The sequence below is a fragment of the Carassius auratus genome, chromosome 7 (assembly GCF_003368295.1).
Source record: "Carassius auratus strain Wakin chromosome 7, ASM336829v1, whole genome shotgun sequence".
Taxonomy (NCBI): domain Eukaryota; kingdom Metazoa; phylum Chordata; class Actinopteri; order Cypriniformes; family Cyprinidae; genus Carassius; species Carassius auratus.
This window is the reverse complement of record NC_039249.1, coordinates 11,366,244-11,392,073: the sequence shown is the minus strand read 5'-3', so window position 1 is coordinate 11,392,073 and position 25,830 is coordinate 11,366,244. Positions and strand designations below refer to the sequence as shown.

The following is a 25,830-nucleotide window of genomic DNA, read 5'->3' as shown; positions in this document are numbered from 1 at the left end:
CATATGCGTACGAACTTCTGCGGCTAGACCATATGCAACCTCCCGACCGGATGTGATGTATTATAAATCAAAACATTAGGTCAAAATTACCTTTATGTTGCACTTAAACACAATTTCAGACCTCCGTTCATCTTTGGAACACAGTTTAAGATATTTTAGATTTAGTCCGAGAGCTCTCAGTCCCTCCATTGAAACTGTGTGCACAGTATACTGTCCATGTCCAGAAAGGGAAGAAAAACATCATCAAAGTAGTCCATGTGACATCAGAGGTTTCAGTTAGAATTGGCTGAAGCATCGGAAATACATTTTGGTCCAAAAATTATGACTTTATTCAGCATTGTCTTTTCTTCTGGGTCTGTTGTGAGCGTGTTGTTTTTATTACCTTTCTGGACATGGACAGTATAGAGCTATAGAAAGCTCTTGGACTAAATCTAAAATATCTTAAACTGTGTTCTGAAGATGAACGGAGGTCTCACGGGTTTGGAACGACATTAGGGTGAGTCATTAATGCATAATTTTAATTTTTGGGTGAACTAACCCTTTAATATTACTAAATTAATATTGATCAGTAGAGAAGCATAGCCTGACAGTTTTAGCCTGCTTTAGTTTCCCAGCATAAGTTGACACAGTAACTAAGCCTGATCTAGGCCTATGTTCAATAATTTGCTTAATGGAGCTAAATCATTTAACAATGAATCAGACTACTGAAATAAACCTGTTTGGTCAACTTGTGTATACACACACACACACACTCACACATACTGTCCCCATTCCCCCATTATTGCATTTTTATTAAATTATTTTGTCTAGAAATTCATGTATCATTAATTAATAAGCCCTTATTTTCCTTAAATGATAGAATGAAAAAAAATCACATCAGTGACAACACAATGACTAGTATTGTAAACGATTGCATTATACTAGGAGGGAGAAGAAAATAATTACTAGAAATGAAATATAAATATGATACATTTTCTATACCTACTGTAGTCTATATAAAAACAATACAGCCTATGAGATTCATTCTCCTCTGCATCGAGGAGACCACACACACCGCATCTAATCAGTTAATATCTGCAGTGGAGTCTAATGTGTAAACAGCGGTTTCATCATCTTTCCACTGAAACATTTTGTATACTGATAAGATCAATCTTTCTCACCTCCAGACCTAAAAAGTGGGAAGGGCTTGATGACGTTTATCAAGTATCAGGGGATGTGAGTGTGGTTGAAATATGAGATAAAACGCTGTTCTAACGAGTTTCACTTTTATGCTTATCTTCAACAAAATGGTAAAATAGGCTATATCAAGAGTATGCTCAAAGATGAAGTGGATTACAACCCTACAAGGGCCTCAAAAAATAGACCCTATAAAGAGTCTTTTTTTCAACCTGTTTTAACCTGTTTCAGCTGTTAAAATGTTAATAGATTAAACTAAAAACTTGATATATATATATATATATATATATATATATATATATATATATATATAATTTTTATTTATTTATAAAGTTAATAAAAAAAAAACGTTTGGAGCATTTTTTTTGTTCGTTGATCAGGGCTGCATTTCACAAAAGCTGCCTACTTACAGTAATTAGCACTTCCTAGATCCTAGATCAATGCGTGTACTGGTGTAATCGTAAAGCTCTAAGTACATCGTAAGAAGACAGATTTATGCAGTCACCTGCAGGACAATCGGCAGATTGCACCTTTAACTTTCAAGTGCAATGTAATTATAATATAAGGATTTGATTGTGCTTTATCGTACGCTTTATTACTAGTTTTATTCATGGTTTTTATTAATTTATAAATAAAAATAATTAAAAAGGGCAGAAACAAATATAAATACTACAAATCTAAATTAAATGACTGAACAAAAAATTATTATTATTATAATAATAAAAAAAAATCAAAGACTGGGGGGAAAAATATGTCAATGACATGTTGACGTGCACGAAAAACCATGTATTGGACCCGGAAATACGGTCTCTCTCTCTCGCTCTCCACATTCATGTTAAATCTTTAATTTTTATATTTTATTCATTGCTCAGACAAAATCATTATTGGTTCTCGTCTGAGGGGGAAGGTGCCTCCCCCAGCCCCCTAAACTTTGCCCATGGTTCTGTACGTCACAATAATTAGACTCTGCCTCATGACTCATTCTAACAGAGTAGCAACATTGTTTCCTTTCCCACATTACCAATTCACCCACATATTAAAGCTCGGTCATGTTAACTCACCCATGTGTGGAAGCCATATACACTTTTCCCGACACAACTCTAATCCACCTCATCTGTCAGTACTATATTTCCTCATAGCTTTGTGTGAGAAATAAAAAAGAAAATTCAAGTTCTGAAACTGTGTGTACAAGTTCAGATGGATAAAAGTTTTGAATGATTTGTAATTTTCCATATAGCCTTAGTCAGGATCAGTATTGGGGAAAGTTACTTCATACAGTGCATGCTAGTTTAACTCCATATCTTTCTCAGCTTCAGTTTCATCTGCCTGCGTAAAGTGAAAATGGCATCTAAGGTCTATTACTTCCTCGAACACCTCAACCCACTCAACCCATCTTTTTACTGTTTCATTGTTGTAGTACAAGTTTGTATAAGACACTCAAGGTACTTGTGATAAGGACAGGAAAAACCAATCACAATTCATTAGCAAACATCACAATGACGTCTGTTAGCTGGATTTCAAATTGCAAACATTTTGACAATATGAAGTCAGTAGGAGATTTTAAGATTCTATTTGTAAATTAGTTCATTATTAAAGTAGAGCTAATAAACATCCTTAATCTATAAAAAGATTTTATGTGCAGCTAAATTATGTTCAGATAATGTAGAAATTAAGCCAAATAATATAAGAAAAGAATAACTGTTTTTCTTTACAATATAGACAGTTTTCATAGATTCATAGTTTCGCAGAAGTACTTCTGGTTAATGTTTGAAATAGTTACATTGCTTTGTCGTCAACTTGCGCAAACTCCTACATTTCATCCAAAAACAACGTCAAATGGTTTCTTCATGGAGCCTGAAGCAGACATGGGAACGGAGAAGGAAGAGTTGGAATATGCCCAAATAACATTTTAAAGAGTCCTGCTTTTATCCTGGAGTGATGAATCAATTGCCCTGTAGCTAAATATCATAGCTGCATGTCACTTCTGTTGATTGCACAAGCAACATATTAATCTTTCTCCGTCAGACTATGACTATGTGAGACTCACAGGCAGTGGCGGTTCTACAAGGAGGCCTAGGGAGGCCCGTGCCTCTGTAGACATGTCCCTGGCCACCCCTGTGCTGAAAAAAAAAGTAATATGATTTTCTTTTACTGTCTATGGATTGTACACGGGAGCTCCAAAAGCAGAACTAATGTGACGCAACGTTCTACACGGGTAAATTAGTGCAGCGCACCCAAACACTTAGGAACTTAATCATATTCAGGGATGCAAACATTGCGCGTTTCGGCGCCCCCTGTTTTTTTCAACATCAGTTTGGGTGACTTGAGTCTGATTATAATTTCTCAAAGTCATCTGAAGGAATTCCATAGCTTAATGTTATGGACAGAAGACTATTTACATCATTAAATTAAAGTTTATGGAAACCTTGTTTTCCCTCCTCTGCGCCTGTCAATCATTCTCCATTCAGTATTCAAATAGCGTGCACCTCGTCCATTTCCAGCAGGATGCATGGTAAAACTCTCCAATATTATATACTCACATTATAATGCTTGATCTGTAGATAAAAATGCTGTGGATTTGCATGAAATGACTTTATTTTGTCTATTTGTATTTGATGTTTGTTGCTGTTTTTAAAAGACTCGCTTGTGCCTGTTAGATCACACACATGTTTTAAAAGCCGTAAACTTTTAAAATCACTTTGTGAGCTCAGTTTTGAAGCGTTTCATATTATCATGGTTTTGCGCACTGATAGATTATTAAAAGCTTATTATATTTTTAGCCTGCACAATACATTTAAAATAAGCATAATTTAATTGTATATTATTTCTGTGTAGTGTAAGCATTATAAATATATACACTTCTGAATTATTGACATTCATATATAAATATTAAATTGTGAAATGTATGATTGCCTGATTAAATTTTATAAGAGTTCTAATAGTACTAATTTGTTTTTATTAACATGTTTAGATTGTGTAAAATTACTGTGTAGATTTTTTCAAGAATTTCTTTTTGTTTTTATTTGCATTACATTTAAATAAAATATGTTGCCATTTTTAATGTGCCCCTCTGGTTAAACACTGGCCCCTCCTTGGCCCCCCTAGTAAAATTTGTCTAGAGCCGCCACTGCTCACAGGAGTATTTCATATGATACTGTGTTCCACAATCTACAGCTTTGTCAGTTAATATTGCACATTTTCTGCTCATACGTTCTTGTGCATTTCATGATTTTCTGAAAACCATTCATTTTTATTTGCTATAAAGTTGATATAATCTGAAATATACACTCATGTCTGTTGTGTAGCCGTAGTTAGTTGTGACATAAAGCAAAAAAAAAAAGGTGTGTAGTACTGTAACTAACTCAAACCCTCTGAATATAAGTGTCCCCTAAATTTTTACATTTAAATGTTCACTTGAATGTGATGAGGTAGTCTGGATAAGCCTGGCAGTCGTGGAAAATCACAAACATGGAGGGATTCTGCAAACTATCCACCACACTGTCATATCGGTCCGGTTCCTCACGAACAGGGGGCGTCTTCATGTCTGCCTTACCCCGAGTGTGGTAACCCGTAAGCACACGAGCCACAAACATGAGCTGTGTCCCGTCTGCTGCAGCAACTGCATACTTATTTTGGGCAGAGTAGCTGGCGTTCACAGCGAAGTACGTCCCATGTCCATAGTTGGTGGCTGTGAAAGATATAAAAGTTATGAATGTGAATTAGTCTGCAAACTCAACAACTAATGAGACATCAGTGTTTGATGATGGCTGGGAATCTGTTTACTAGACTCTTAAACTACAAAGAAGTTGTTCATCCAATGCAATAAAAGTGATGGTTCACCCAAAAATCAGAGTTGTGTCAACACTCGCTGTTAGGTTTGTTACTCCCACAGATATTGTGCTCCTTCAGGAGACAGAGTCAGATGAACTTCACTTTATGGTGTGTTTTTTTAATTTTATTATTATTATATATATATTTTTTTTTTACAGAATTTAAATTTTTGGGTGGGTCATTAATTTAATCAACCTTAATAAAAAAAAGAAAGCAGTTATACCATTTTGCCCTGAAAAACTGCGATTAAAGTTTGACTTGATGATGGATGAGCAGGATTCCTCTGATGTGCCGTGATAAAGCATCTTCTCTGCTGCTCCCACAGAACCATTTTTGTCCTCCAGCTCTTTTTTACGCCCCTCGTATAACCGCCGGAGATTCATGTTCTGGATGCGCTGGATCTGTTGAAAAACATTTGCACTCAAACAGTACAAAAATATTTTTTGGACTTCATATTCACATCTGTCACTCTTCATGGAAGCAAACTATAAAATATGGTAATTAGGTACAGTAATTAGATCAACACTTTTTAAAAGTTTAAAGCAAAACCACATTTATCAAATGGTGATTTTAGTCCAGTCTGGCCCTTGATTTAACCTAAGGCGTTGTTGTAGACTAACTCTAATCCTATAGTACAACTAGATATGAATTAATACATTATGCAATTCTTTAGAATTGGGTTTTATGTCCTTCAGGATTGTCATGTAACGCACGTGGAGATGGTGTCAATTGTCAAACCTTGAGCACTGTTTTTGGGACAGTCTTCTTGAAGTCTGCCTTCACAGTCTGGTACTCTGTGGATGACTGATCTAGTTCATTCACCTGTAAGGAGTCACCTTGACTCATGTTGTTCCAGTAGATTGGCAAAGAGAAATCTAAAGCACCAAATAGTGATGGTTCTAATTTAGCTGGATTATTGTGTATCAATTTATATTATAGATCAGTGGTTTTCAACTAGACAAAGATTTTATTTATTTTAATCTGATACACTATCAAATATATATTTAACATAATCAGAGTCATATATTTTCATACACTATGAGAGTGGTTCCTCACCTGAAAGGTTCTCCAGTCGCTTGAGAGCGGTCACCTCTCCTGAATGACATGCATTTGCCTCCATCTTTCCCAGATTCACAGTCCATTTCACACCCTGTGCATCCACAATTCCATCTTTCACATCTCCTTTCTCAAGCAGATAATTCACATCTTTTGGTACCTTCTGCCAAACACCACGTGATCCCAGAATGCACCACGTGACTTGACTGAAGAGGATGGACTGCTCCTTGTCTCTTACCTTGGAGTTTGGGAGAAAAAAAGTTAGGCTTTGCAAATGAATGAATAGATAATCATGAAATATAATATGATTTCATGATTTTAAGATATATTCTATTTATCATTATTCATCAGAAAGCTATAAAATCATATACAGGTGCAGTGTATGTGTATGTGTGTGTATACAGTATGTGTGTGTGTAACCCTGGACCACAAAACCAGTCATAAGGGTGTTTTTTTTTTTTAAATAGAGATTTATACATCATCTGAAATAAATTCAATATATCAATATTAGGAAAATATTTGTACGAGATACAACTATTTTAAAATCTGTAAACTGAGGGTGTAAAATAATCTAAATATTGTGAAAATCGTCTTTAAAGTTGTTCAAATGAAGTTCTTAGAAATACATATTACTAATCAAAAATTAAGTTTTGATATAATTATAGTAGGATGGAAATAAAATGCAGAAACTCTCTATATGTCGGTGTGCTGCGCATTGGGCTATTGGCATCATCTCTTCTGTGTAAATTCTATGCATTATTTTCTGAGGCAATTGTGAGGAGAGGTAATTTATTTTTAATGTTAATTCATTGTTATTCTCACCTGTCTACGAAGTGCGTCTTGTATCAGTCTAACCACCTCATTCACTCCATCCTTCAGTCCTTTTACTACCCATCTATCAGAGCTGATCTGCTCTATCTGCAAGTGCAGTGAACTCACTTTAGAGTACAGCTGTTTCTTCTCATCTTCAGTGAGACACCTGATCTCATCACGAAAGATAGTATGTGTGCAGCACTGGCTCTTATATGCCTGCTGTATTTCTCTACAGGCATTAGACACATTATTTATGTAACCAATGACTAGAAATGCTGCTCTGCTCTCTGTGTCAGGCAATGACTTCATTAGAGAACTGAAGTCTGAAGTGACTGGTGAGGTTAAGGAATGTGATCTTGATCGAGTTGATCCACTGCGCCCTCTGGTGATTACACTCGTAGGTGCAAGGGGTGCAAGAGCTGAAAATGGTTTATGTGCAAAATTGACAATGAGTGTCAAAGTAAAAACAAAGTTTATAATGCATGAGATTGACTAGTAATAAAAATGGCTGTTAACTGTGTATTACCACCAAAGATTTGCTTTGCCATTGCTTTGAAAGCCAGGAAAACATTAATCTTCAGCAGAACGATTCGAATGCTTTTGAGATGTTGAAGATTCGCTCCTTGAACTCCATCCTTTACTCCCTCTAGAATGGATTTAGCCACCACACATGGATCCAAGCCTCCTTGTCCTGCAAATCACATTTATAGACGTTTCTACTATTCTATTCATGCATATAACTACTGAGCAACTTACTGTACTAGATAAAAATATGTTTATGGTTTCCTAAACATATTATCTTGGTAAGTAAATACCATAACAAAGTCCTGTGAATCTTCAACATTCATGGTGCTAGCAATATGCCAACCAAGATCATAGGATCATAGGATCATTTACACACAAAAAAGATATTTTTTGAATGTGTAAAAAAGCAACTGTGTAATGCATAAAATAATAATAATAATTTAAATTTTCTTTGGCTTAGTATTTGTTTTTGTTTTTTATGTTGGAACCAAATTTATCAAATGAGTGTCATGTGCTCATGCAATCAAAGACAAAATCTGTATTTTTCAGCTGTTAAAATGTATGGATATATCTCAAATTTTATTTGAACATTTATTGCAAATTACAGAAACAGACCTTCATTGTTATAGGAAATAGTAAATTGGGAAAAATACATAAAACAAACTACTTTACAAGACATCCATATTTTCTTATTTTAATAATAAAGGTACTGACCAGCACAGATCGCAGGAATGGCCACAGACCTGCAGCAGCCCTGCTCACTTTGAACCACTATTTCTTTTGCCAGGGTCTTGATAACATCAGGGTCCCTCAGTCCACAAATATGCATGATCGTCTTACAGGGGAAGCCTCCTGGCGGGGTCGTGAAGATCTGCCCTCTTGCTACCTGAGCTGGAGAATACATGTAAGAGATAGTGTTAGATGACATATTGCATGTGCAAGTACATATTTCATTAATTAAATTTTTCTATTATAAAGTGTCATTTGGTTTTCTGTATTTTATTTGATCTTAAAGAAAATTGCCATTTCTACATTTCTAACTTTACTATACTTGCAAACAGGTTTAGTTAAGTGCATGTCGTTTCTTCAAATTCTGTTTTAATTAGGTTAGACCATTTTCAAAACAAATGGCTTCCCGGGTAAATAACATTTCTCTCTCTCGATCTCAGAATCTCTCGATCGTATAAAACTAACTTTAGTAAAAATACTTTTGATGCATTTAAACATGCTAGACAAAAGTCTTTTCATGTGATCAAATCAAAGAAAACAAGCTGTAGTTTATTTTTCTTACCGCCTGTCAGTTGAGCCTGGATTTGAGGTCCTGCCTTAGTAAGGATGTCCTTACACACTCCTGTGATGGATAGGTTAAATAAGCACTCTCGTATGGTATAAATAGTGTATAAAGAAAGTTTTAGGTATTAAAGTAAGAAAGCTGCATGAATACCAGCTGTCTGGAAGTCCTTAAAGTCAGTGGTGTTCACGATGGCATCCGTTGTCTCATTAGTGATGTCTCCAAACACTAGATGGAGTTCAATCCCATCTACTGGCATGATGATCTCATCAAGGTCAGAGGTCAGTGAATGAAACAGAGCTGTGTTGACAGTTAAAGACATGATGTAAGAAACCTTAGAAGTGTTAGCTAAATGTGGGAATTTCCAATGTACAATGAAAAACCCAATAAAAAAATTCTGACATTTCTGATTGACTAATTTTCATTTTATCACAAAATACTTACATTTACATTAAATCATTTAGCAGACGCTTTTATCCAAAGTGACTTACAAATGAGAGCAATAGAAGCAATCAGACCAACAAGAGAACAACAACAGTATACAAGTGCCAAGACAAGTCTCAGTTAGTCTAGTACAGAACACATAGCCAGGTTGGCTTTTTTATTATTATAAGAATAAGTTTTTTTTCTGCTGTAAAGTTGGCCATATTAACATGGGGAGTCAATGGGACTGACTCCCTTTTGCAGCCAGCCTCAAGCGGACAGTCGATGAATTACAGATTTATTCAAGCCTTATTGGCTTCATGAGAGAGAGCGGGAGGTTGGTCCTCGGTATTAGTTGGTTAAGTTCTGGTGAAAACTATGAGTCTTTAGATGTTGTTTGAAAATGATTCACGAGTTCACACTTACATATAATTAGCTGAATTATTATAGTGCATATTTGGCATGCTGTCTGGGGAAGGGGCTCCGAGCTCGGGAATGGCCCGAACCTAGAGTACCCCCCCGTATATGTAAAAGTGTAAAATGAACTCTAGTGGAGGAGATGGGGATGGAGGGGGGATGCTGACAAACCATCAATGGAGACAGGTAGGCTAATTCAGCTGTATTTATACCCTAAGGTTGATTATATTAAGTGGCTCCACCTGTGTTAATTAGGCTAAGTATCTGACGTGCTCCTCCCGAACCCTGTTATGAAACTGCATGTAAAGACTCATGACTGTTTGAATTGAAATTGGGAGGTCATTCCGCCAGAGGGGCACAGTCCAGGAAAACATCAGTGAGAGTGATTTTAAACCTCTTTGGGATGGCACCACAAGGCGTTGTTCCGTTGCAGAATGCAAACTTCTGTAGGGCACATATGATTGAACTAGTTTAGGTATGTTGGTGTCGTGCCAGTGGTTGTCTTGTAGGCAAGCATCAGTACCTTGACTTTGATGCGAGCGGCTACTGGTAGTCAGTGTAACCTGATGAGGAGAGGACTAACGAGAGCTTTTTTTGGCTCATTGAAGACAACCTTCGCTGCTGCATTCTGGATCAGTTGCAGAGGCTTGACAGTACATGCAGGAAGGCCCGGCAGGAGAGCATTACCATAGTCCAGTCTGGAGAGAACAAGAGCTTGGACAAGAAGGGCCTAATCTTCCTAATGCTGTTTAAGGCAAATCTGCAGGACCGGGTTGTTGTAGCAATATGGTCTGTGAAGCTTGACTGATGATCCATCACAACTCCTAGGTTTCTGGCTGTCCTGGAAGGAGTTGTGGTTGACGAACCCAGCTGTATAGATAAGTTGTGATGAAGCAATGGGTAAGCTGGAATCACCAGCAGTTCTGTCTTAGTAAGGTTGAGCTGAAGATGATGGTCATTCATCCAGCTAGAAATGTTACTCAGACAGTCTGAAATGTGAGCAAGTACCGTCGGGTCATCTGGCTGGAATGAGAAGTAGAGTTGAGTGTCATCAGCGTAGCAGTGATAAGAAAAGCCATGCTTCTGAATGACAGATCCGAATGACGTCATGTAGACATCCTCAGTAATAAGTTGTTGTGACTTAGAAAATTCACGCCTCCAAGACACTCTGAAGGATCCTATCAGAGAGGTAGGACTAAAACCACAGGAGTGCGGTTCAGATCCCCATTTTTCTGAGGGTGGACAGGAGAATCTGGTGATTAACAGTGTCAAACGCAGCAGACAGGTCCAGTAAGATGAGTACTGAGGATTTTGAAGCTGCTCTTGTCAGTCCGAACATAGATAGCTGGTTGAACACACTTTGCTCAGGTGTCTCTGCAATGAATGGAAGAAGGGATACCGGTCTGGAGTTTTCTTGAAGTGCTGGATTTGGAGATGGTTTCTTAAGCAGTGGGCTTACCCGAGCCTGCTTAAACGCAGAGGGAAATGTTCCAGAGTGAAGAGAGGAGTTGATAATGTTAGTAAAGGCGGGCGTAAACGGTGCGATTTTTGCTGTCCTACGAGTTCGCATGAGACTTTTTTCAATCGTGTGGAAATCGCAAATGCTCGTATGGTCTCGGCTCGTATCATTTGCGATGAATTACGAGCCGAGCAGAGTGGCTTACGAGCACTTCCCGACGTCCCGATAATTTTTAAACATGTCTAAAAAGTTTGTGAGCTATCGGTTTGAATTTGTGCCATGTGTGCGGTTGAACGAGCCGATTTGTTGATTTATCTGAAGTTGACCAATCACTAACTAGGAAAACCACAAAAGAAGACGAAGACGGCAGCGCCACGGCAAATGTGGACTATTGACCAGGAGGATAAACTCGGTGAAGTCTGACAGGAATAGCGAGCGCTGTTTGGTGTTTATAGCAACGTGTACCTTGCTTTTTAGTTCTCTCTCTCTCTCTCTCTCTCTCTCTCACACACACATATTTTACAGGGGACTCTCCATAGACGTAACAGTATTCTTTACTATATCCCCATACACTGTCTACCTCTATCCATAACGGATAATGCATGATTACAATTTCTATTAAACACGTACAGTATTTTTTAAAGCCATTTGGTTTACGAGGGCACAGGAATTGTCCTCACAAACCCTGTTTACATTGTAATACCTATTTCAGAAATTTATAAACCATATACAAGAACACACACATACAGGGTGACCAAACGTCCCAGTTTCCTGTTGCTGAAAAAGAACCTGTACGTGTAAGAAAAAGTCACAGCTCGTACCAATATTTTATATGCAGTTATGAGAGGGGGAGAGCAGTTATATTAGGCGTGTTCGACTTGAAGCAGCGCTGCACAGAATGATCACCTGTATGACATCAAAGTACCGCAAGAACGATTCGAATGCATTGGAAATTTGTGCTCTCTTATCGCTCTCGAGATACTTTAATGTCATACAGCGATCCTTCTGTGCATGCGCGGTGCTTCAAGTTGTCTATCAACTTAGTGCGATTGCTTCTGGAATTCTTAGGTTGTAAAATCGTGTCGTATATCATCTCGTCCGTACGATTTTCAGATAAACTCACTCGTGCCGTGTGCGTGGACATACGATCTTCGGACCATCCGAATTTGCACCGTGTACGCCTGCCTTAAGTGAAGGTATTACTGAAAAAGAAAACTCTTGAAGGAGGTGAGTGGGGATCAGATTAGGTGGACAAGTAGTAGGATGATTGGACAGGATAAGTTTGGAAACATCTGTCTTTGAGAGTGGAGAGAAAGAGGAGAGAGTGTTTGCATTACTCCTTGTGAAATTATCCTCAGTCTGCGGTGTGGAGAATCGGCCACTGATGGTTCTCTGATGGTTATTTGTGAAGAAAACTGCAAAGTTGTCAGCTGTAAGAGTCAATGGAGGAGGAAGTGGAGGCGGTTTAGTTTTGAAGAGCCTCCGAGCGTCACAACAGTTTTTAAATGCTGTTTTATAACAAAGTTCGGGAGGAACAATCGCAGTTCATTAACCTGATTAACACAAGTGGAGACCAATCAGTAATCAACTCATGACAAGGTATAAATAACAGCAGAACCTATCTCTGTTCATTGACGGTTTTCAGCATCCCTCCTCCACCCCGTTTCTCCTCACTTATAGATCCATCTACTCTTACCACAACCGGGGGGAGTACTCTGGGTTCGGGCCACATCCCGAGCTCGGAGCCCTCCACCTGGACAGCACGCCAAATACGCATAAACTTACGGTATTAATATACGTAGATGTGAACTCGTGAATTTTGTTGTGGTAGTATGATGTTTTAGCAGTGAAGACATTTGCAGAGAAGGAAGAGAGGAGAGACTGATACACACTGAGGTCAGTAGAGTTTCTTGATTTATGCCATTTCCTCTCTGCAGCTATGAGTTTAGAGCAATGTTCACAAAGAACAACGGACAGCCAGGGGGCAGATGGGGCGGTGCGTGCTGGTCTAGACAACTGTGGGCAAAAGTTGTCCAAGCAAGAGGTTAGAGTGGAGCAAAGAGTGTCAGAAGCACTGTTAATGTCCAGAGCTGAAAACTGAGAGAGTGAAGGAAGTGAGGATGAAACCACAGAAGATAGGCGAGATGGAGAGAGTGAGCGTAGGTTCCGTCGAAAGGTGACCTGCGTTGGAGTGTGTGCCACTTCAGGAGTAAGTGCTAGGTTAGCAGTAATGAGGAAGTGGTCTGAGGTGTGCAGTGGAGCAACTAAAGAGTTGTCCACGGAGCAACAGCGTGTGTAGATGAGGTCCAGTTGGTTGCCTGATTTGTCGCTTTAGTAGACACACGCTTGAGATCAAATGAGGCAAGCAGATTGTTGAAGTCAGCAAGCAGTACCAGAGGAGTACCATCTTCAGGAAAGTTTGATAGCAGCACATCCAACTCCTTCAAGACATTTCCTAATTGACCTGGGGGAAAATGAATGACCACAAAGTGGATTTTAACAGGGTGGGTTACAGTAATTGCATGTGATTCAAATGAACCATTACCAGTACCTCCACCCCTCCCAGTAGTATGAGGAGTTTGGGAACAAGTGAAATTAGTGGAGAGGGTTGCGAGAGTGGCAGTGACTTCAGGTTTGATCCAAGTCTCAGTTAGTGCCATGAGGCTGAGACCGGAATGAGTAGCAATAGAAGAAATGAAGTCTGCTTTGTTAACAGCAGACTGGCAGTTCCAGAGACCAACTGGGACAGGAAACATTGGAAACACTCCTCAGAGAATTTGGTCCATATTGACATGATAGCATCATGCAGTTGCTGCAGATTCGTCGGCTGCACATCCATGATGCAAATCTTCCATTCCACCACATCCCAAAGCTGCTCTATTGGATTGAGATCTGGTGACTGTGGAGGCCATTTGAGTAAAGTCAACTCATTGTCATGTTCAAGAAATCAGTCTGAGATAGTTGTGACAAGGTGCATTATCCTGCTGGAAGTAGCCATCAGAAGATGGGTTCACTGTAGTCATAAAGGGATGGACATGGTCAGCAACAATACTCAGGTAGGCTGTGGAATTCAAACAATGCTTAGTTGGTACCAAGGAGCCCAAAGTGTGGCAAAATAATATCCCCCACACCATTACACAACCACCACTAGCCTGAACCGTTGAGACAAGGCAGGATGGATCCATGTTTTCATGTTCTTTACACCAAATTCTGACCCTGCCATCTGAATGTTGCAGCAGATTTCAGGGCTAGACCAGGCAATGTTTTTCCAATCTTCTATTGTCCAATTTTGGTGAGCCTCGGTTTGCTGTTCTTAGCTGACAGGAGCAGCACCTGGTGTGGTCTTCTGCTGCTGTAGCCCATCTGCTTCAGGGTTCAACGTGTTGTGCGTTCAGGGATGGTATTCTGCATACCTTGGTTGTAATGAGTCGTTATTACTCACATTTCACTGCTGGTTATATATGCTCTATATAATCATTTATGTGACAAATAAAAATCGTGAATCTTGAATCTTATTTGAGTTACTGTTGCCTTTCTATCAGCTTTTACCAGTCTGCCAAATCTCCTCTGACCTCTGACATCAACAAGGCATTTTCATCAACACAACTGCCGCTCACTGGATATTTTCTATTTTTCAGATCATTCTCTGTAAACCCTAGAGATGGTCGAGCCTGAAAATCCCAGTTTATCAGCAGTTTTTAAAATACTCAGACCAGACCCGTCTGGCACCAGCAACCATTCTATGTTCAAAGTCACTTAAGTCCAGAGGTGGGTAGTAACGAGTTACATTTACTTCGTTACATTTACTTGAGTAATTTTTCGGGGTAACGAATACTTTTCGGAGTATATTTAAAGATGGGTACTTTATACTCTTACTTGAGTACATTTTTTGGGAAAAATCTGTACTTTTACTTCGTTACTGTGGGCGACGCCCCTCTCGTTACTTTATCTTAATGCAATAAATGTTATAAATGCTTCAGTTTATTCCAAACGCGCCGTCTACTTTTCTCTGGACAATGAGCGATGCCCATTCGCGAATGATTCATTCTTTTGAGTCAACTCTGTTCAAAGGCTTGATCAAACCAATTGGCAAACGAGTGAATTGGTTCATGAATCAGTTTGATTGAGTCGTTCAGTTCCATGCTGCACGCGCTGAGCTCTGAAGCGGTTCACTCAGAGTTGTAACGTTTAAGAATATTAGCAGCGTTGAAAACGGGGCTATGGAACTGCACTGAATTGAAAGCTAATCTGCAAAGGCTGTTCTTTGCTTGCGATGGAGATCCTTATTAGATGAACACGTGTGCTGTCTACTGTTTAACAGGTAATAACTTGGGCTACATTCGATTACAGTACACGATACCACTGTGACATTAGTTTGTTGTACGTGTGTGGCTTATAACAGGTTGAATGCAGCTTCCAAAAGACAAAGAATAGCCGATTAAGATTTTATTAATTTTAATACAATCACACCGGTGCGAGTACGTTCAGCAAGTCATATCATCAGCTGCTAAATTCAGATCTGTGATCGCTTGCTGGCGCTGAGCCAGAGACAGACGCGTTTTTACAGCGCTGCGCATTAACCAATCACACACGGTTCTGTTGAGCTTTTGAATGCAATGGCCAATCAGAGGTGTTCCGATGAGTCATCGCTGAAATGCCGGTGCTTCCTTCACTCGCTCACTTACTGAATACCTCTTTCTGGCGAATTCTCTCGTCAGAAACAACAAAGTGCAGATGTGTGTACGAATCTATAATTAAGATATTGATTTCACAGTGTTAACAGTTTCAGTGATTTTAATGGTAGTTTCTGAGAGTGAATGAAATCTAGACTGTCAGTGAAAATTATGTTTAATAATGTAAATGTTATTTGCTTTCTTTCTGAACAATGAAAGATTAGTAGCAATATTTATATCACATTAACTTTCAATGTTAAATTCACATTTAAAATAAAGTCAGTCATATTAAAAATATGTTATGGCATGACACCTATATTTGTTACTTAAATAAACAGACAGGGTTTTATAATAAATTACATAAATTGGATTAAAGGCTGATGAAATATATACATTTATACACACACACATACATTACATACATTTTTTGTCTATATATCTATATAAAAAAAGGCTCCGTATATATGACCCAAAGTAACTAGTAACTAACTACTTGAGTAGATTTTTTATCCGATACTCTTTTACTCTTACTCAAGTAACTATTCAAGACTAGTACTTTTACTTTTACTTGAGTAAATATTTCTAGAATTACTTTTACTTTTACTTGAGTAAAGTTTTTGGGTACTCTACCCACCTCTGCTTAAGTCCGCTTTCTTCCCCAATCTGATGCTCTGTTAGAACTTAAGCAAGGCATCTTCACCACATCTAGATGCCTAAATGTCTTTTTTGTTGCCATGTGATTGGCTGATTAGCAGTTTCTGTTACCAATTGAACAGGTGTACCTAATTAATAATAATAATAATAATAATAATAATAATAAAATATATATATATATATATATATATATATATATATATATATATATATATATATATATATATATATATAAAATATATAAATTATAAAAAATATATATTTTTTTATAAATATATATATATATATATATATATATATATATATATATATATATATATATATATTTCTTGCCTTCCCCTGTGTTGTCCACCATTTTTGAACTCAGACACCCACAGACTGCCTGGAACATCTGCAAAATATTTCAAAATTGGAGTTAAGAATATAAATCAAATGTGTGTGTCATGGATATATAGATTGTGTAATGTACCTCTTCAGAATGAGCGTAATCAGCCATTATTGCGATACAAATTGTATGCAGAAGACCACTGGGTCCAGATAAAAATTCACAGATCTCCTGAGTAAGAATATTAACTGCATCGTTGACTGGTATTGAAAGCACTATTCCGGGTCCAATTACTGGCAATGCAACTGAACCCCAAGAGTTCTGTTCACACAGCTCAAAAACTTTGCCAAGTCCAGAGCGAAGCGCCTAAGACCACAACACCAAAAAATAGATTAATAATGACAAAGCTTCAGTGGCAAAAAAAAGTTCAACATGCTGCAAATGAAGAAAAAAAACACCTGCAAATTAAGAAATCATCTTTGTTCATTTGACAACACAAGAGCTGCAAATGCTCACAACACAAACAAATAAATCAATGCGCTGCAAAAACAGAAACACACTGCAAATATGTACAGACCACATCAGAAATGTTTAAGGGAACCACAAAATGACAAACATGGCTAGGACATATTTATCAATGTTTGCTCTGAAAGGTGGACAACTTTAAAAGCTCTCAATATTTAGATTTTTTTTGCACCCACAGATTTTCAAACAGTTGAATCTCAGCCAAATATTGTCCTATCATAACAAACCATACATCAATGTAAAGCTTATTTATTCAGCTTATTCTAATGTGGTTCTTTATTTGTTTGTATTGTGAGCATTTGATGCACAGGCAGTATGGTGTGAAACTGATGAAGGTATTTTCTTAATTTGCCGGTACTTTTTCTATTTGCATGTGTTTTCTGAAGTTGCAGCGCATTGAGTTCTCTCGGCTGTAATACAAAACCTACTAAATCTTTTCTGTAAATCTCATTCATTTAATGGATTCTGCTTTTTAATGCCCTACCTTTTCGCTTTTGTGCTTGTTTCCTTTTGGCGCACATTCTATAAAGAAAACCTTGGAGCATCCCAGCGCTTGTGTCCCATCCACCTGTAGCACTTCTCCAGGCTTAAGAGTGTGATTTCCCTTTGCCCTTTTGAAGTTATTTTGAAGCTGCTGTCCTGCTTTATTCAACAGGGATGATCCAATCAAGGTTGAGGTCATTTTTGTTTTGATCATTGGAGCAACAAACACATCTGCCTGTTAATTATGCCAATCATGAAGGTTACTTAACAGTCCTGTTCAAGAGGTATAACAAATACATACTGGTTGTTAAGGCAAAATTTGATCTATAATCAAACCTTACCTGTTGTTGCTCAAGACTACCAACCACAACTTTAATGTTTATCTCTTTATCAGACTCCATAGAGTCTGGGGAAGATACAGATGCAACTGGCAGGAGACTGGTACTCCTTATGTATCTAGGCACATCATCAATAGGAAGTATCACAACCCTGTAAGAATTCTTGACTAATTGCAAGGTCCTTGTATCTTCACTTTGAAAAAATTGTTGAACTCCAGGTCCTTTCACTTCACAACGTTTAGTGGCAAGACTCTGAAGAAATGACTTAAGGCTGTCTTTTAAACTCTCAACTTCACAGCAAGGTCCTGTGAGGTGGACGCATGGGAAAGGCAAAAATGTTGGCTTTATTTCCACACTGCTCTTCTTCACACCGGCCATTGCCAAGATATCAGAGAAGTGCTCTGCCATTTCTGGCCTGGGAAGAGGCAGGGAGGTGTGATGGTTCTGATGGTTTCGTTTGTATTCCAGCACAATCTTCTTCAGCTTATTAACTTCAGTAGGGTAGCCCACAAGTTGCACTTTGGGGTTAGTAGTTGATTCATCCTGGTATTTAAGCTCCACTTTAACACTTCCACGATTGGCTTGATCGACGGCTTCATTCAAATCCTCCTTCAGTTTAGTAAACGCAGATGATTTCTGAGTGTTTTCCAGACGCACATTCTCCAAACACACGTCTCTCTGCACAGCAGCGGCCGCCTCCTCTAGTGCTCCATCAGACAGACTCAGCAGAAGAAGGTCTGAACCTGAAGTCTCGAGCATAACTGGGCTGCAGAGGCTCTGCTGAAATCGGTTTTGGAAGTGCTGTATGCTGCCACTTGATTCCATGAAGGTCATAACAGCACGATGGCATGGGATCCTCTTCTCTCTGATTCCTAGTGCCAATTTCAAAAGCTCTTCTTCACCTGCATGAACCTCTTTCTCAGGACCCTTCAGAAGGAGAACACCTGCTCTTTCCTGTTCGATCTTAAGAGCAGGTAATTTAGTTTTTATGTATTGCTCAAACCGTTCTTTGATGAGGCCATATTGTTTCTCAGACATGCAACACTCTTGTTGAATCTGCAGTTTTTCCTTCAAACCGCTTAGAAATTTTAATCTCTTCTCAACTTCTGTTCGTTCTCCGACTACCACAGCTAAACATGTTAGTTCTTCAAAAAATATTTTTAAATTATCACTTTGGAGGAAAGAGTTTTCTTCGAGACTTACAGATTTATCTCTTTCAACCTCGAAGTGGATTATATAGCGTGACTTTAGAGTCTCAAACACTTCATCCACTGCAAATTCCCATTTCTTCAGGGGAAAAACATCTGCTGCAGCTGGGTCCCTCGTCACCACCAACTCTTCACAGTCAGCGTTGATCTCAAAGGTGCTGGAGACCTTAGAGAGGCGTTTTTCCAAATCTGAATATGGGCTTTTACATTCACTGAAGAAGCGTAGTAGATAATGGTTCAGTTTCAAAACCTTCTCCACACTTTTAGGACATTTCTAACAAATGAAAAAAAAAAAAAAAAGAAATAAAGACAAGCATTAACTGGTCATACATAATGCTTCATTATATGCAAGACAAGTGAATTTTATTTATCAAGGCTTATCAATAAGTATACTTCCTGATGGCCCGGTCTAGTACAGTTTTTACCTGCTTTACCAGCATTTAGCAGATGATAATGAGATGACATAACCAGCATGAAACTAGTTTCCAAGATATAAAAACACATGTACAGGATCAACAAACGTAAATTGTAGTGATAATGCTGATATGACAAATGCTTCATCAACTCCATCATCTGAAACCTTTGACACTGGTCCCACCATGAGATGTGCAACATGTGCAATATTGTAATTGTTGTCTTAATGAGTTACTAGGTATGTCACTCACTTACCAAACAACGAACAAAAACACGCCTTGAGGGGACGTTGAATAATTTAGAATGAATCGCATGAGTAAATAATTCCTTGACCCATTCATGCACTGTATCTTAAATCCAATACTTCCTTACTATTTAGTAGTTTACAAAACAGTATGCCAAAAGAGTAGTACAGTATGTTTCAATATGAAAAGAACTATAGATGAAAATTACCCAAATGACCTACTACCTCCACCAGGTTTCTGAAGTGTGCAATCAATGGACACTTTACTATCCAATTATGCCATGGAAGAGGATTTATGAATGTCTGTGATGCGATGCAAATTATGTAGGTAGGTCATGTGATAGTAGCATGGTGGTTGTATTATGTCTGAATTTTATTCATACTACCATATTCATACTACATAGAACATACTTTTTTGCATAGAAAGTTGAAATTCAAATGTAGTACAGTATGTAATCTGACAGTAAGCTATGTCAGACATGACTTTTAATGACAAATGCTTGCTTCATTCCCTGAATGAATCAGCTATTTGAATTTAAATATTTCATATTTTACAGGTACATCTAAAAAAAGTTCTTTATTTTTTGTAATTTAGTTTAAAAAAACAAAAACAATCTTTGAATCTTTCAAGATTCATTGCACACAAACTGAAATATTTCAAGAATGTAATTGTTTTAATTCTGATGGTTAAGACTAACAGCTTAGGATATAAAATATTAAAAATATTTTCTCAAAGATCAATAATTATTTTATTTTTGCAAAACAGAAATGTTCAAGATCTCCAAAGCAGGTTTAATTCTGCACTCAATACTTGGTTGTATAAATTACTACTTCAGTGTGGCTTGGCACTGTGGGCAGTTACTAATGTCCTGCTGCAAAATGAAATCAGCATCTCCATAAAGCTTGCCAGCAGATTGAAGCATGATGGAACATGCTCCAAAATCTCCTTGTAGATGGCTGCATTGACTTTGGACTTGATAAACACAATGAAACCAACACCAGCAGGTCTCACAGCACCCAAATCATCACTCACCTCAGAAACTTCACACTGGACTTCAAGACTTTGATTTCCAAATGAAATGCTAAATTGCCCCTTACCCCAGGTTTCAGGGCAGTTTTTGTATGCACACAGCGGTTATAAATAAGCCCCCGGTTTATTTTCTCCTTAGCTCAGGTGAGACACTTCTTACGTTGTTTCTGGTTCGGGAGTGGCTTGGTTCTAGGAATGTGACAGCTCTTTTCCTGAAGATGTCTGAGTTTGGTGACTCAGTCTTTTCGTGCTGACTCCGGCTTCAGTCAACTCCCTGTGAAGCTCTTCCAAGTTCTTGAATCTGCTTTTCATGACAATCTTTCCAATGCTGTGGTTATCCTTGTTGCTTGTGCACCTATTCCTACCACACTTTTTCCTTCCAGTCAACTTTCCATGAATATATTTTGATACAGCACTCTTCTAAACAGTCAAATTAATTTTTTGAGATACTGAATTTTTTAATTTCCTAAGCCGTAAGTTTTAACTATCAGAATTAAATATATATATATATATATATATATATATATATATATATATATGTATTAATCTTTAAATATTTCAGTTTGTGTGCAATGAATCTAGAATGTGTATATATATATATATATATATATATATATGTGGCAGGGGTGGCGTGGTTTAGCGAAGTCTGCAGCGGGAGAGAGGATCAGGAGACGAGCGGTAAGTGAGTGGTTTGGGCAGAAATTATTAGCACCTGTTTCTGGTTCTAGTAATTGGCGTGGAGAGGGTATAAAACGCCAGGAGAGATGGAAACAATTAGAGTGATTGGCACGAGGACATCGCTTTGCATTGGTCATAGTTGATTATGCAACACGATATCCTGAAGCAGTGGCCCTCCGCAACATTTCGGCTAAAAGTGTTGCGGATGCCCTGTTTCATCTTATCTCCCGGGTGGAGGTTCCGAAAGAAATCCTTACTGATCAGGGCATGGCGTTTGTCACGTACGCTACACGAATTATACGGATTGTTGGGCATTAAGTCGATTCGAACTAGCGTCTATCACCCACAAACTGACGGCCTGGTCGAACGATTTAATCGCACTCTTAAATCCATGATCCGTAAGTTCAATCAGGAAGATGCCAAAAATTGGGATAGGTGGCTAGAACCCTTGTTATTCACTGTGCGAGAGGTCCCACAAGCCTCCACGGGGTTTTCCCCCTTCGAGCTTCTCTATGGACGCCAGCCCCGGGGGGTGCTCGATGTTCTGAGAGAAACTTGGGAGGAGGGACCATCTCAGGGCAAAAACGAAATTCAATACGTACTGGACTTGAGAACAAAACTCCACACATTGGGGTGGCTATCAAGGGAGAATTTGTTACAAGCCCAGGACCGCCAGAGTCGGCTGTATAACAGGGGAACTAGGTTACGCAAATTTGCACCGGGAGAGAAAGTACTTGTATTACTCCCAACGTCGAGCTCTAAATTATTGGCTAAGTGGCAGGGCCGTTTGAGGTCACATGCCAAGTCGGGGATCTCGATTATGAGGTAATAGGATAGGAACGGGTCACATCAGGTTTACCACCTCAATCTCCTTAAAAAATGGAATGAGGTGGAATCAGTGATGTTGGCAACGGTGATTGGGGGGGAGGATGATCTCGGTCCAGAGGCGAATCTCAAACCACAATCTCTCGCCCTGGCTCCAGGTGGAGATCACCTCTCGCCGTGCCAACACACTGATCTAACGAAGTTACAGGCAGAGTTTGCTGATGTCTTTTCGCCCCTACTGGGCCGTACTAACCTAATTCAGCACCATATCAAGACTGAGCCGGGCGTGGTAGTTCGCAGCCGGCCGTATCGCTTACCTGAGCACAAGAAAAAAGTAGTTCAGGCTGAATTAGGCGCTATGCTTGACATGGGGGTAATAGAAGAATCCAACAGTAACTGGGCGAGCCCGATAGTTTTAGTTCCGAAAACGGTTCTGTGTGGATTATCGCAAGGTGATTGCTGTGTCGAAATTCAATGCCGCGGGTTGACGAGTTGCTTGATCGGTTAGGCACGGCTCGCTTTTATTCGACATTGGACTTAACGAAGGGTTATTGGCAGATCCCCTTGTCTCCATTATCCCGAGAAAAAACAGCTTTCACCACGCCGTTTGGTTTACACCAATTTGTTACCCTTCCGTTTGGCTTGTTCGGGGCACCTGCGACCTTTCAGCGCCTCATGGATAGAATTCTGCGGCCCCATGCTGCATATGCGGCTGCCTACCTGGATGATATCATTATATTCAGTAATGATTGGCAGCAGCATATGCAGCATCTGAGGGCTGTTCTGAGGTTGCTGAGGGGAGCGGGCCTCACGGCCAACCCAAAGAAGTGTGCGATTGGGCGTGTGGAGGTAAGGTATCTGGGCTTCCACTTGGGGCATGGACAGGTGCGTCCCCAAATTGATAAGACAGCCGCTATTGCGACCTGCCCACGTCCCAAGACCAAAAAGGAGGTGAGGCAGTTCTTGAGACAGGCGGGATATTATAGGCGATTTATTCCTAATTATTCCTAATTATTCGGACCTCACCAGCCCCTTGACTGACCTCACTAAAAAGGAGGTGCCAGATACGTTCCAGTGGACGGAGCCGTGTCAGCAGGCTTTTACCCAGGTCAAGGCTGCTCTATGTGGTGGGCCGTTATTACACTCTCCTGATTTTTCTCTCCCTTTTCTGTTGCAGACAGACGCGTCGGTCAGGGGGCTGGGGGCGGTCCTGAGAGAGGCTAAGTACAGCACCATTGATAAAGAATGCCTGGCCATCAGGTGGGCCATCCTCACCCTCCGCTATTATCTCCTGGGACGGGAGTTCACCCTCTGTTCGGACCATGCTCCGCTGCAGTGGCTCCACCGCATGAAGGATACCAACGCGCGGATCACTCGTTGGTATCTAGCTCTTCAGCCTTTTAAATTCAAGGTGGTCCACAGGCCGGGTGTTCAGATGGCGGTGGCTGACTTCCTCTCCAGAAATGGATCATCCTGGGCCCCCATCTTGTGCAGGGGGGGCTGCAGGCCGGACGGCTCCCCGGCCTGAGTCGGGCGGTGGGGGTATGTGGCGGGGGGGCGTGGTTTAGCGAAGTATGCAGCGGGAGAGAGGATCAGGAGACGAGCGGTAAGTGAGTGGTTTGGGCAGAAATTATTATCACCTGTTTCTGGTTCTAGTAATTTGCGTGGAGAGGGTATAAAACGCCAGGAGAGATGGAAGCAAGTGAGAGAGAGTGGGACTGCTGAGAGAAGCCGGAAACGGAAACTGGAAGCCGGAAAGCGAAAGCACTGAGTGAACTCAGCAAAATAGAAGTCACCATCTGCTGTTAGAAAACTTTGATTTGTTTTTGTTAAATAAATATTCGTCAGCAGTCCAGCCGACCCCTTGTCCTCTTCCTTACCCACACGAACTCACAACAATATATATTATTTTATTAAATTACAAAAAATAAAGAACTTTTCTGTAATATTCACATTTTTTTAGATGTGCCTGTACAGGTACTGGCCAAATCATTAGAATATCATCAAAAGTAGATTTATTTGACTAATTCCATTCAAAAAGTGTGCCAAGTCCTGTTGGAAAATGAAATCTTTATCTCCATAAAGTTGGTCAGCAGCAGGAAGCATGAAGTGCTCTAAAACTTCCTGGTATATGGCTGCGTTGACCTTGGACCTCAGAAAACACTTGACCAACCCAAGCAGATGACATGGCATGTGACCCCAAACCATCACTGACTGTGGAAACTTTACACTTTACACTGCCTCTCCTCTCTTCCTCCAGACTCTGGGACCCTGATTTCCAAAGGAAATGCAAAATTTTCTTTCATCAGAGAACAAAACTTTGGACCGCTGAGCAGCAGTCCAGTAATTTTTAAAGCAAGACGCTTCTGATGCTGTCTGTTGTTCAAGAGTGGCTTGACACAAGGAATGCGACAGATGAAACCCATGTCTTGCATACGTCTGTGTGTAGTGGTTCTTGAAGCACTGACTCCAGCTGCAGTCCACTCTTTGTGAATCTTGTTGTTTTTGATTGCTTTGTTTGCATTTTTTGTCTCTACACACCTGAAGCAACTTGTTTTTTTACTCAGTTGGACTCAATGATGGCATAGAATATAAATACTGTATTATAAATATAAATACTGTCAATATTATATACTGTAGTTCTAGACCTTCCTTATTGTCAAGTAATGCATAGCATGTGACTTCCGAGAACTGTTATTATATATAAGGTATTTACTTTAACTATTCAAAGATTAGTCTTCCTATTGCTTTCTGAAAAAAAACAGGTCTGACAAACGTACAGTACATATAAATCAAAACTAAATCTCTGTTTGTTTGTCACTGTGCTATTTACCTGATTTGCAGATGCTGTAGGTTGTTCACTGCTTTCAGTGACATTTTCAAGACTTAATGAAACATGGATATCCTCTTGTCCTTCTACTTTGATGACATGATCCTTTCGTTCTAGTACTCTTTCCTGGGCTTTGAATACAAATGCATTTTGATGAGAATAATGAACTGTCATAATTATGAATACATTTTTTACTATTACAGTTGTTTTGACAAGCATAAGAAATATAAAAGAATGGCATGGTTTAACACCAGACAAGAATAGCAAAAAACATGCTTACCATTTTTGTTCATAAAACTTATCTTGTAGGTGCTGTTACCCACTTTGTAGATCTCACAGTCTCCTCCTCCAGACCTTCTCCTGATTTTGAAGTATAGTTGTATTTGTCTAAGTTCTTCATCTGAGAGACTCTTTGCCTCAAAAAACACAGCATGCTGGTAGTTTTCCATCTTTAACTGTTGTTGTATTGAGCTTTGAAGGAAATATAGGTGCTCTAAAATGCTTTTACTTTTGCTTGACTCGGATAACAGGCTGTGGTTTCCAAGGCCACTCCTCTAGTTTCCTCTTGATGCTGGGAGATTTAGGTAAGTGGCACAGAAGCATAGATCTGGA

The 25,830-nt window shown here is 39.3% G+C and overlaps 1 protein-coding gene across 1 annotated transcript; it reads right to left on the bottom strand.

The window, feature by feature from the left end:
- Nucleotides 1-4,203: 4,203 nt before the first annotated feature.
- Nucleotides 4,204-25,694, bottom strand: LOC113105383 (uncharacterized). Its single transcript, XM_026266420.1, has 13 exons — nt 25,499-25,694; nt 25,222-25,349; nt 17,993-19,471; nt 17,704-17,886; nt 8,846-9,089; nt 8,693-8,752; nt 8,116-8,292; nt 7,403-7,567; nt 6,886-7,295; nt 6,064-6,301; nt 5,746-5,882; nt 5,231-5,408; nt 4,204-4,864 (listed from the first exon to the last, which is right to left on the bottom strand). Exons 1-13 carry the CDS (start codon nt 25,665-25,667, stop codon nt 4,587-4,589), a joined length of 3,846 nt encoding a protein of 1,281 aa, XP_026122205.1. The 5' UTR covers nt 25,668-25,694; the 3' UTR covers nt 4,204-4,586.
- Between the last annotated feature and the right edge of the window lie 136 nt (nt 25,695-25,830).